The sequence below is a fragment of the Nilaparvata lugens genome, chromosome 2 (genome assembly GCF_014356525.2).
Source record: "Nilaparvata lugens isolate BPH chromosome 2, ASM1435652v1, whole genome shotgun sequence".
Lineage (NCBI taxonomy): Eukaryota > Metazoa > Arthropoda > Insecta > Hemiptera > Delphacidae > Nilaparvata > Nilaparvata lugens.
This window is the reverse complement of record NC_052505.1, coordinates 44,408,897-44,422,239: the sequence shown is the minus strand read 5'-3', so window position 1 is coordinate 44,422,239 and position 13,343 is coordinate 44,408,897. Positions and strand designations below refer to the sequence as shown.

General features: G+C 34.9%; 1 protein-coding gene across 5 annotated transcripts in view; it reads right to left on the bottom strand.

The window, feature by feature from the left end:
- Positions 1–13,343, bottom strand: part of LOC111048868 (very low-density lipoprotein receptor) — a 351,720-nt gene that overhangs the window by 212,607 nt on the left and 125,770 nt on the right. For all 5 annotated transcript variants that reach the window (XM_039421293.1, XM_039421295.1, XM_039421294.1 and 2 more), the window contains one exon: positions 1,517–1,651. In XM_039421293.1, coding sequence (XP_039277227.1) covers positions 1,517–1,651 — 135 coding nt within the window. The remainder of the gene's footprint in view (positions 1–1,516; positions 1,652–13,343) is intronic.

Here is a 13,343-nt window from a genome sequence, read left to right as displayed (position 1 = left end):
CACATACAGATAATATAATTGCATTAGAATCTCAGTCTCATTAGGCTCGAGTTGTGGGCTTTTTTACTGATAGAGAAACAAGGCTTGTTCATTTGAAGAGCTCGCATGTTGAATTAGCATGCATTTGGCCACTCATCAACACAACAGCCGTGGGCCCATATGCGACGTATAATCCTGGCAGTAATCGGCAATAGTGCTGATTGGCAGCGAGTCAAATCAAAACAGTTCCAGTTGACTACGAGCACAATTATTCATCAACCACTTATAATCATAACCGACGTCGGAATTATGACGCTGGTAGGCGCCGACACCGTAAACAAGCGCCTGCTTTGCCGATAATGACAGGAACCTCAATTTCGTGCAACCGTGTCTCAGTAATCAACTAATTAAACAGATCTAGAAACAAATCACGAGCCTCACACAACACACGCGGTGGCGGTGCAAACAGACAGAAGCTGCCTCGCTGCTGCTGCGTGCTCTGCTCAAGCACCAATCACTGCAGTCGCACTTTATTTGGCTTGTTACCACGCACGAGGTCATCAATATTTACTTGTCAGCAATAATTTGCAAATTATTGTAGTCAATTGCAATATCCGACACACTCGTTGACGTTGGTGTTGTTGTTGATTCAATTCAACACAATATGTGTTGGTATTCAATGTTGCTCCATATTTATTGAGTGTCCCTAATAACAAGTTTCAAATTGGTGAAAGTGAGGTGGAAAATCGTATTGGGATCATGTATGCTGCGATTAATGATATTCATCTACTTAAATTAACTGTTGGATAACATGAATCATTAACAGTGAAGCTTTGGAGAATAATTGAACGTGTGATGTGGACCTGTGATGATAGTAAGGGAGTAACTATCAGAGTGCTTCCAACTCACCCCAAACAATGCTAACCACGTTATGGAAATTATCATTAATAGGCCCACATGGAAAATCGAATTCAATTGGCATAATTCATTCACATTCTTTCGACATCGTCTTACATTTGCTTGTATTCAATTTTATGAGAATTACATCAGATTTGATAGTACTTTTGGAGAAATAGATAGATTATATTGAACAGATTTTAATATTAAGTTGAATTTGTATTTTAAGTTGATGTCACTCTGAACTAATGCGAACACAGCTTGTATAAGTATCAGGCTGAATTAATTCTGGAGTTCTCAAGTACAAGTCAAATACAGATAGATAAAGTTACTAAATTCGTCGTCACATTAATGAAAATTGTCGCTATTGACTTTATTCACGAAAAGTTTTGCAATATTCTCATTTATCATTCGTATAATAAATAACACTACTGAGCAAGAATGTGATGGAACATCTATTCAAATTTGCTATACAACGTATATGCTTAAATCGCTAATTGAATTCGAATGACCAGATAATATAACTATGAATGTGACGATGAAACTACAATCGAAATCAGGATTGATTGAGATCCCAGGATCCGAGTTGAAGCTGGAGTTTAAAAATCACTAATGAATAAATGAGTGGTAGTGGACTGACCTTTGCATTCTGGCGCAGTCTCGTCAGTTTCATCTCCACAATCATCCTCTCCGTCACACACCCACTGCTGTTGGATGCATTTGTCGTTGGCACACTTGAATTGGCGCAGCGAACAGTCGTTTATGCCAACCGTGCCTGCAAACACATAGAAAAATAACATTAAATACCATATTTTGATCAACCATAGAGTTATTAAAAACATTTAATAGTGGTGAAGACTGATTTAAGCGGAATGCCTGTCTTTCTTGTTCTAGAAATATATAAATATCGGGGCACCGAGCTTCGCTCTGGAGTACAAAAGCATGGAAGCATAAAAGCATAGTAAAAATTATTTATCTATTTATTGATACACAAAACACAATTCTCCAAAATGATTGGAGAAGGACCAACAACAGGGACAGCTCAAAACTGTTTCTTCCCCGAATGTTGATGTATACACTATAAATAATGTAGTCCAAAAGTAGGTTATGTTCCATACACTTTCGAATTTAAGTCCAATTTTCAGTCCAAACATTTGAAAACAGAAAAGTTCGAATTTAGATTTTCTACAAACTAAATTGAATAACAATCACTAATTACTTAAAACTGTAAAATAATGATTAACTTTGAAAATTTTGATGTAGGTACATTAATTTAGAATTATATACTATGTTTGCTACAATATTTGTGTTAATAGAAATAAAAATAAATGGATTTTGAATAAAAACATAACTTTGGTCATGTCAACAAATCATTTATGTTGATCAGGTCATATGCTGATTGATTGCAATAGTTCAACAGCTGAACATAATTCTGTCTCACTCCCACACAGGCACTCGCATCTTCCATTATCAGCTGTTTTTCCAAGGATGAATAACTATAAGGCTATCCTTTTTATGTCCTTCAGCGAGTTTTCCCAGGAATGAGAACTTATGCAATCGAATTTTATGTCAAGAGCCTCCTATATTGCAAATATCATCAAATTCGTTAGAACCGGTTTCGAGATCCGTTGGACATACATAAATACATATGTAAAACATATGACTCACTGCTCGGTTGAGGAAGGAAACTCAGTTTCCGAAAATTTCCGTTTCTAAGTGTTTTCAATCTATTTATGTCTTGTGTCTCCTGTTTTAATTTATATTACAAATTTCAAAGTGTCTTCTGTTATGAAATACATATATAAATGTATACACAAATAAATACATACATACAGAAATTGCTCGCTTCATATAATAGAATTAATTTGAAATTACAAGAGAATAATGCACTGGAAACCCGATTGAACGAAGTCCTTGTTATAACGTATGCCTACTTATTCAGTATTCCTTTGACATTATTTGAATAAGACTCAGCCCGTTAAACTGATACTAAGAATACCTCGATACAACAATATCTCTATTGATGCAACTTTTAGAATATAGTGAAATGTATCTCATCACAATTCGTTACACCAATTCGAAAGTTGAGTGAAATGAAGTATAATCCTTCGTGATAATTGTTATAAATGTCTAACTGTATATCATAACTGTCCAAAAAAGTTATTTTGTTAATGATTTGTACAAGAAACCTTTTACATGTATTTCAAGCATTTCGGGACAAATGAACATTATAACATCATGGGGGAGTAAAGTGATAAAAGTGAAATTATTTATCTTGTTCTTGATTATAAATCTTTTGAAAAGAGTAAACCAACTCATCTGCATTTAATTATTCACGATAATAAGCAGCTCACATGCAAAAATACAACATTTCACAGAATCTCTGGAGCATATTTCACACAGAATTTTTCCAGTAAGTATTCTATATATTCACTTCGTGGGATACATTCTTGAACAGTAGGCTATGTTGTTTTCAAGTAAGATGTTTATGAGGGGAATATGAATACCAGAATAAATTATAACAGCATGAAATAATAATTGAATCTTGTCAACCAAACTAAGAGCTTTAATCAAATCAAAATTCGTGTACATCACATAACAGAATAGTCCTGAATAAGGCTAATAACATTTAAGCTGTTTATTATTATAGCTTGTCTCCATAGAGACTGATTGGTCATGTGATATTTATCATATCACTCACATGCAAAAATACAACATTTCACAGCATCTCTGGAGCATATTTCACACCGAATTTTGCCAGTAAGTATTCGATATATTTACTTCGTGGGATACATTCTTGAACAGTGGTCATGTTGTTTTCCAGTTAGATGTTTATGACGGTAGTGTAAATACAAGAATAAATTATACCAGCACATCAATAAACTCATTAGCTTTGCCTCAGCTCCAGACTTCTAATGAGTTACAAAGGCATCCCTACAATGGAAATTCGCAGACCGAGGTGAATGCATATTGGCTGGTTTGATTAGTGGGGTTCTCATCAAGCGAAGTATTTGCCTTTGCCGATGCTCGTTGCACACGGCTTCTATTATTGTTGCGCACCAGATATCATCGACGAGGTCAGTAGCAGTCAGCAGTCAGCAGCTCAGCACTTGTAGCGACCACAAAGCTTTGTTCCTGTTATAATGAGCTGACAGCCTGGGCGAGGACGGTCGTCAGCCAGAGAGGGCACGAGCCAAGGAAAGGCCAAATTAAACACAAAACGCAAACTTCACCCTCTCCTGCCCTGTGACTGCAGTCAACAGTGAATTTACACGAGCATGAATGCAAAGAGAATTAACGCTGTATAGAATGCAAGTGCTCACACTGTGTACGGCATATAATGTAAATCAACGCACTGCTATTTGAATTGCCTGATAACATGCACAAGGAGTAATCTACATGCTAAAAAGTGGAACAAGCAATCAAAAAAGTAATTACAATTGGGTATGGATGTGATTGGGTTGCGACAGCGTGTACTGTGGATCTTTCTAGATTGAAAACTCATGCTGTTAAATTCCCTAAAGAAAGTAATATTATATAATACTATGAAAAACTTTAGCCTATTTCAAGGAGGAAGAGAAACAAATAAAAGAAGATGAAATGAGGTTGATGCATCAAAGAGAAAAAAAGAGTACATGTTTTTGATACATATGAATAAACAATGAAAAACATATATTTGTAAAAATCAATAAGCACGCATATTCCCTTCACTTCAATAAATCTTGTTCAAGCGAAATTATTTTCTGTCAGCCAGTTATAAATTACAATGATACATTTCATCCTCATGAAACTGAAGTCAATGAGTGAGTTATAATCATCGCATAATTTGAGAGTTCGATGAAGTCTCCCTTTGGAGATATAGATAACGAGCATGTGGTCTGCAGATCCAAGTTCATTCCACATAAAGTCACGCAGCGATGTGATAAGAGGGAACAACCTAACTGAATTATCAGTGCTTCATACGCCTCAATTTTTATTTATCTCTTCAAGCAAATGGAGTGCCCTAACGAAGTGAACTCCATGGGAAGAAAATTTAATGACTGGTGACTGATTGGAGAGGGAAGATGAAAGGAAGACAAGAAGAGAAAGTATGGGGAAAAGGAAGAGAGATGAGTTTTAATGAATCGAGGGTGACGCAGATAGACAGAAAGTGCTAAGTGTGACGTCGGCCGATGTCTGGGGACAACCTATCTGCAGTCAGATCTGTCCAAAGACAGATGAAGTGGAAAGCTAAAGTTGATTACAGAAGAATACTGTTAAAGAAGAAGAGAAAGGAGAAGTAGGGAGGAAAGGTCTGTAGGGAAATCAAGGGGCATATTGTGAAGCGTCCAAAGCTACCTACTGCTTGCTACTGCTACTGCTACCACCTACCACCCACCACCACTAACTTGCTCAATCAACGGCAATACGATATCAACTTATTTCATCGCTTCAGTCTAGTGTTTGTGCCGCTCACCATTATAATAAACTCCATTTCAAACGATCAATTATCAATAAACTTGTCTTTCAACTCCTCTCGGATTAAATTTTCCGTGTACAATTTTTTTTAAATTGCTTTTCAACTGAATATCCCCATACTGGGGATTTTCCAGTTTTAGATTACCTAACGTATCTTGGAAAAACCTATTTTCTAATATGGTTTGGGAATCTTCCAAATGGATCAGGGAATGTATGATGAATAAAATAAACATATTTTTAGCTATATATACTTTTTGCATTATTACAAGATTTCAGTACAGACAGAATAACAAATAACTGGAAAACTGCATTTTCATTGCAAATTTTTATTAATATGGGAAGGAGGAAAAACATACATTTCAGAAGATCTATTAAAGTATTTCATTAAGTTATTTTTCAGCTAGGTATGTTGGATTTATTCCAGGGATGTTATCCGCCTCAAATCGGGCAGCAAATGTAGTGGTGGAAAACTGTATTCATGACACATACGAATCCGAATCTCGCAGACCATTTCTCTGCAAATGTAATAACCAGGCTTTGCTTCTATCGGATAAGGGCAAGTCGGTTGCACCATTCTTCAGATAGAATGTAAATCCCCGCTGAAAAGGGAGAGTTCGAGCATATTGAGTCGGCTGCTAGCTATAAGGCTTATTTCGAAATGGCCAATTGAGTGTGCTCAGCTTCTAACTCGAGCTCAGCCCACTCAACTCCGACACAAAAAGCAGAAAGCATTTGTCTGCGAAACATTCGTACATTAGTACGTGATCGGCTAACTGAAGTGAGGGCACCTGAGACCTCAGCTCTTATGAAGCTCTGTTTGAAGCTCAGGAGGGGCAGAAATAGACTCGTAGTCATCGAAGAACGCCTGGTGAAGGCTATTATTATGTAAATTCGACCTGAGGTCATCAATTTACAACCCCCAAACGAAATTTCCAATACCACAATGAACTATGAACTGATTACAGAAATAGTAGGCAGGGCACTAGACAAAAATGTATTTTTACAGAAGATATATATTGATTTCTATTTTTATCAAACCATATCAGCAATTTCCCTTATTGCTTTGAATTTTGATGAGCATACTTGAGTTGATTAATGATGAACACGCTGTACTCTTCAATATCCTATATGAACTGCTGTACCTAGAAGTCCTATCTAGTGTCCACGTAGGCACCATTGAAAATCTGGTGTTGCGCAGACACACATAACTTTCCTTGCCGTTATGTGAATTGATCAACTGACGCTAGTGTTAAAACGCGTATCTCAAGTCTACTATTCTAAGATCTGAGTCAGCTGGTGACAGGACAATAGCGCTGCAGACACACCAAGTCTGCTATCTCTTCATAATGAATGATTTAATATAATAGAACTAGCCGTCAGACTTGCTTCGCTCGCCATATCCGTCTAGCCAGGAGGCTCCGCCCCCTGGACCCCCGACTGGATCGTCCGAGAATGAGATCAGCAGGCTCGCTTCGCTCGCCTGCATTTTTCATTTGAGCATTTTTATCATATGTTAGAACAATCCAGTCGGGGGTCCAGACTCAACGTCTTGCTAAACGGATATGGCGAGCGAAGCGAGCCTGACGGCTAGTAATATAATATTCCCAGGATTGAAGTAGCAGTGCCCAATCAATTTTTCTGCGATAAATGCATTTAAATCTTCAACTTGGTGCCAACCTAAAAAAGTCAACTCAACTTAATGCCAACCTGACAAAATTATTAATTTAGTTGCCAGTTAACAACTGTTTCGAAGAGGTACTCTATCTAGATTATAGTTCTATAGTAACATATGATATTGAAATTTCAATTATAATTAAGAGATTGGGAGAAGAAGAATATACATGCTAAAAGACGAACTTTAAACCCTTAAAAACAACCCTTAGAGTTAAAATATTGCCAAAAGATTTCTTAGTGCGCCTCTAAAGGGCCAACTGAACATACCTACCAAATTTGAACGTTTTTGGTCCGGTAGATTTTTAGTTATGCGAGTGAGTGAGTGAGTGAGTGAGTGAGTGAGTCAGTCAGTGAGTGAGTGCCATTTCGCTTTTATATATATAGATCAACAGTTGCCAACAGTTAGCAATTGAATAATCTTATTTTCTCGAATTTCGAGCTTATTTTCAATTTTAGGTGAAAATGTTAATGAACATTGATTTTAGATATTTTTACGCTCAATCGTTCCCACTTAATTTTTTTGTTTCAATTGTATCTGAAGCCTGATTATTGAGAATCTAAAATCAACTTTTGCATAGATGGGGTAGAGTTCCTGAAATTTTTACAGATATGAGACTTGTAGCAGTTGATAGAGCTTATCAATGACTATTTTAGGTATGAATTTAATCAAAATCGTTGGAGCCGTTTTTGAGAAAATCGCGATGAACCCTGTTTTTGAGAAAATCGCGATAAACCCTGTTTCTGATAACATTTTCTCCATTTCAGCCGCCATCTCGAATTGCATTTGATCGAAATTGTTCGTAACGGATCCTCATATTGTAAGGACCTTAAGTTCCAAATTTCAAGTCATTCTGTTAATTGGGAGATGAGATATCGTGTACACACACACACACACACACACACACACACACATACAGACCAATACCCAAAAACCACTTTTTTGGACTCAGGGGACCTTGAAACGTACAGAAATTTAGAAAAATTGGTGTACCTTAATTTTTTTCGGAAAGCAATACTTTCCTTACCTATGGTAATAGGGCAAGGAAAGTAAAAAGGATTGATTTTGGATTTTCTCAGAAAAACTAATCATATCCAAATAAATCGTTCCACAATCCTCCCATTCCTATATGGCTGCCAATGGATAACTTGAACAATTTTTTATCATGATGGGAATATGAAAACGATAAAAGAAAAAGCGATAAAAATAGCATGACGATCCGTTCACATTATTCTCAAATAAATGGGAATAACGAAGGATAATTGGAATTTTTGCTACAGAAGTAAGTTTCAGGTAATCACTGGTATCTCGACTGATTTACTGGTAAATACTGGATTTTGCTTCTCCCGAAAAATTGCAGTTTTCTAATTGGAAAAAAATGCTTATACGAGTACCTTACTGTAGTTTCTATTGCACTCATAATGGTCAAAGGAAAAATATCGAGATAAATATCGATATCTAAATATCGAAAATCCTCTGTGAAATTCATTAATTATCAAAGATTTCTAAAGAAGTTTATCAATATTCTTGGGAAGAAAGAGGAATTTCATTTCTTTAAATCGCACAACGTCATGAAAAGCAGAACAGTACTACGCTCAAAAAACCAACTCGCATCCTAGCATGATTCTATGTAACCTGGAAACCAGGTCAGAGAATAGACATTTTGTTTCCATTTGTTGTGAAAAAGAGTGCTGATAATATTAAATTTTCAACAGGGAATTCATTCGAACATCATTGTTATAATACCAATAACTACTCAGTTTCTCAAGGTAGCTTGTTTGATTCAATGATTTTTTCTATTCTATTCAATCAATACTAGTAGTAATTGCTATAGAATGAACAGTTCCAATTTACCTGTATTTTACACATACATGTTTATAGAGAACGCTTTTCTCTCAACTCGTCTGACTTATTCTCTTCCAACATCCTATGAAAAGCATTAGAAAGCTTCCTTGGAAGAAGGTGGAAAATTAAAAAGTACAAGAAATATTAAACACGCTAATTTTATTACTCACTGTTGCAATGTTCAATGTTCAATTCTGCTGCTACGTGTTTTCCCAATCAGCAAGTGAGTAATGTTAAAAATACATTTCACGAGTAAATTGTTGATGAGTGCTCACGAACCTTTATGAACCATCTAGAATAAAATCCTCGTCTATGTGCGTTGCAATATTATGGAACCTGAGGAGGGATTTTCCCAGCGTCTGTTCCTTTGGACGTTTGCCTTAAACCTGAGTGATTTTTTTTAAAGCGAAAAATTAGCTGTGATAAAAAATGAATGCATTGATGAGTGATAGAGAAGCCCACAATTTGCCAACTTGAATAGCAGCCTTTCTGCAGATGTGGAGTGATGAGAGGCAACTGGAGCGAGCAAGAATCAATCACTCCACCCCACCCACCAGCTCACCACCATTTACTTTCATACGCCCACAATATTTCTCACCTAACTTTTCTCTTTGCCTTGTCTGCTCCTCAATCTCTCTCTCTCTCTCTCTCTCTCTCTCTCTCTCTCTCTCTCTATCTGTATTGTAATCTGCATAATCAATCAATCTCTCTATGTCTTGCCATGTTTTCAATACATATTTTCGTACTGATTCTTTTTATTCGAAAAACGTAATTGATATCTAGGATATCTACTTATAATGTTATATCTATAGTTTTATTAAACTTTAATATAAGGGTTAAGTGGGAGAGAGGGCCGGCTGTGCCCTAACTTCGTCCTCAAATGTAAATAAGGGCGTAAAGTAAGGTTAGAACCGAATATAGGAAATACCTCAATAACAGACCTGAATGCAACAGAAGTATCGTTTGTGATTATTATTCTGTTGGTTTTCCTTTTTCTATAACATTCAATTGAGTTTATTCAATTGATTTCCTTGAAATCACATAGTACAGTGATATGATTTATGTATTTAGAATTTAGAATTTATTTATTGCCAAAAAAACAAATTACAAATACAAAATTCTTATGCAGACTGAAGCAACAAAGTGCAAAAAACAATACATACAAAATTTGACACAATACAACGTATAATATTATCAAATAAAAATACTTGTAAGCCTATCTTGGCCTAATAATAGCACCTTATTAACCTTTTTTGGCACTGCCGGCAGAAGTAGAACTTGAGCGCCAGCAGTGAGTTCTATTTTACAAGGAAAGCATTTTCTATTTTCAGCATTTACAGCAATAGATTCAATACAAAAAACAAAAGAATAGAAAAAAAATAAATTTATAAATGAATAGCTTAAAATGAAAGGATAAAATAAAAGAGATAATTTTTATTTATAGACAAAAAAGAGTTTTGTAAGGCTTTAAATTTTAGACAATTTAATATGAGTTTAAAGATGGAAAGATTAAATAAATAAAGATGAATTCACTCATGACATAGAAAAAAGTTAACGTGAGATACTAGGCTTTTCGAAATTAATCTTAAAAAGGCAAATTGAATAAATAAATGAATGAACTAAAGATGAGAATACATTTTTAGGACAATAAGCATTCAATCACAACAAAGAGATAAAAGCACTTGGCTTTCGATGCATCAAAAATAGAGCAACATATAATAGGACAAATATTACCATCATAATATTAGAAAATAGAAAAAACTATCCTAAAACGTAATAATTATCAACCTAATAGGAACATCTTCATTATCATCCAAGAAAACAACAGCTCATCGTCAGCAGAGATGAAAATAAATATTTCTCTTGATCCACTCATCAATTTCTATATGAAGCTTTTTTGTAAGTTTGCTAGTTATAAAATGATTTGGGACTCTATTGGCATAAAATTCTACATAGAATGAGAACTGATGTTTATTTATTTTTAATCTGTTAAATGATGTATTGAATAAATTGTTTACTGAAGGGCGAATGTTATAGGGATTGGTATTTAGGGTTAATAATTCTCTATTTCTATTTATGTGAATTATGATGTTTTTAACAAAAACCTGTCTCAGTGTATGAACTCCAAATTCTATGAAGAGACATTTACTAGGGTAAAGTCTAGGTTTCCCAAGGGCTGCCCTGATTATATGTTTTTGTAAAACGAAGATTTTATTGAAATGGGAGTCAAAAGTACCACCCCAAACCTCTATGCAATACTGAAACAAAGAATGAGCATAGGCATGATAGATGGTTCTTATTATGTTCACATCATTCAATAAATTTATTTTGTAGAAAACCGATATCAGATATTTCAATTTGGAAATCAAATACTCTAGATGAGAATTCCACTTCAAGTGGCAATCAACCATTACTCCTAAATATTTTATAGAATTTATTTTTTCTATTTTTTGACACAAACAATTTGTCTCACCTATATAGGGGTATTGATTCTGTGGTCGTGCATTCTAATACAGAGATCAGGAGGTGGCTCGCCGATCGAAGTTGGGGAGAAAGCAATAAATTTAGTTTTAAGCAAGTTTAATGTAAGAGTGTGATTATCAAACCATGCCTTGGCCAGAGCTAAACCTTTATTTGCATTCTCATATGCCTCCCTCCATGACTCACCTGTGAATATTAACGCTGTGTCATCAGCGAAAGATATTTTTGTTGTGTTTGGAATATTCAATTTGAGGAGATCATTTAAATAGATTAGGAACAATAAGGGAGATAAGACTGTACCTTGAGGTAGGCCATAGCTTTTCAGCTTGCGTGTATCTGTTCTATTGTTTAAGGTCATAATTTGCATTCTATCCTCCAGGTAATTCAAAATTAATTTTTTAGCCAGTCCACGTATTCCACAGCCATCAAACTTATTTATCAAAGTTAAGTGAGGTATGTTATCAAAAGCTTTAGCTAAATCTACAAATATTGCAACTGTTTTGGATCCTTTATTGAAGTTCCTGTTAACTAAATCTGCTAACAACATAACAGCATCCTTAGTTGATTTCCCTGGCTGGAATCCGAACTGATTCGCTGCTATGATGTCCTGCTTATTCAAATAGTCCATCAATCTCTTTTTTAAAAGTCTTTCCATTATTTTTGAAAGGTTACTTAATAAACTAATAGGCCTGTAATTCACTGGATTTGATTTATCACCCGATTTATGTATTAGTATAATTCTAGCAATTTTGAAGCGTTTTGGAAAGTATCCATGACTGAAGCAACTATTTATTATAATTTCCAAAGGTCTAACAATATAGGGAGCAATTTGTTTCAGAAAGTGGCCTGTAAATCCATCTAAACCTGGGGATGCATTGTTATTCAAAGTATTTATGATGTGGCCGATCTCAACAGAATTTGTAGGATATAAATAAAAACTATTTACAGGAGGATTGGATAAAGGTGTTGGAACTTCTTGATTAAGTATGTTCTGTCGCAGGTTGGTTGCATATTTTTCTCCTACATTGACAAAAAACTCGTTGAAACTTCCAACATCAACGTTTGGTTCAGTATCAGAATTTCTCTTAATTTCTAGAATCTCTCTGATATTTTCCCAAGTTTGCTTTGTATTTCCCCTGCACAATTGAAATTTGTTATTAAAGTATTCTATTTTAGCATTCCTGATCAAGGTATTCAAGTTATTTCTATAGTTTCTATATTGCTCTTTTAGAGTTACATTAAAAGGTTGATTTTTAAGTTTACTGGCCATTCTATCACGCTTTCTCATCGCACATACCATGCTTGGTGTAATCCACTTTTTTAATGGTCTTTTCCTATGCGGAAGCTCAATTTTTTGTGTGTATTTATTAAGATTATATTCTAATTTTTCGATGAAAACGTCAACCATTTCATCAATGTTATTTCCATCGATCATCTCTATGAAATTCCAGTTTTCCTTATCTAAGTCATCCATTAGCCCTTCATAGTTAATTTTTGTTAGCGTATTTTTATTTTTTGGAGGGTTGTGATGAGTGTTGGAACCGAGCTTTAAATGGAAAGAAATACAATAATGGTCAGTTATACCATTTTTTATAATGGTTGCAAACGCATCGTTTTCCTCTACTGACTTAGATTTGAAAAATATATGATCAATGCAACTTTTACTATTATTATGTGAACGTGTTATTTTGTTTATAAATGATTTGTAACCGTTAAGTTGCAAGACACTAAGATATTCGTTACTTTGAAAATCATTATTGATAATATTTATATTCAAGTCGCCTATTATCATGGTAGAATAATTATCAGACCTCTCTGCACGAAGATAAGCGTCGAGGCTGATAAGAAAAGCATTAACATCTAGAGACGGTGATCTGTAAAGTGCTAGTACTCTATACAATTTATTATCAAGTTCGAACTTTATAGCTATCAAGTTAACAGATTCTATATTGACATCTATCCTATCAAACTTTATCTCATTACTTACAAACACACATAAACCATCACACTT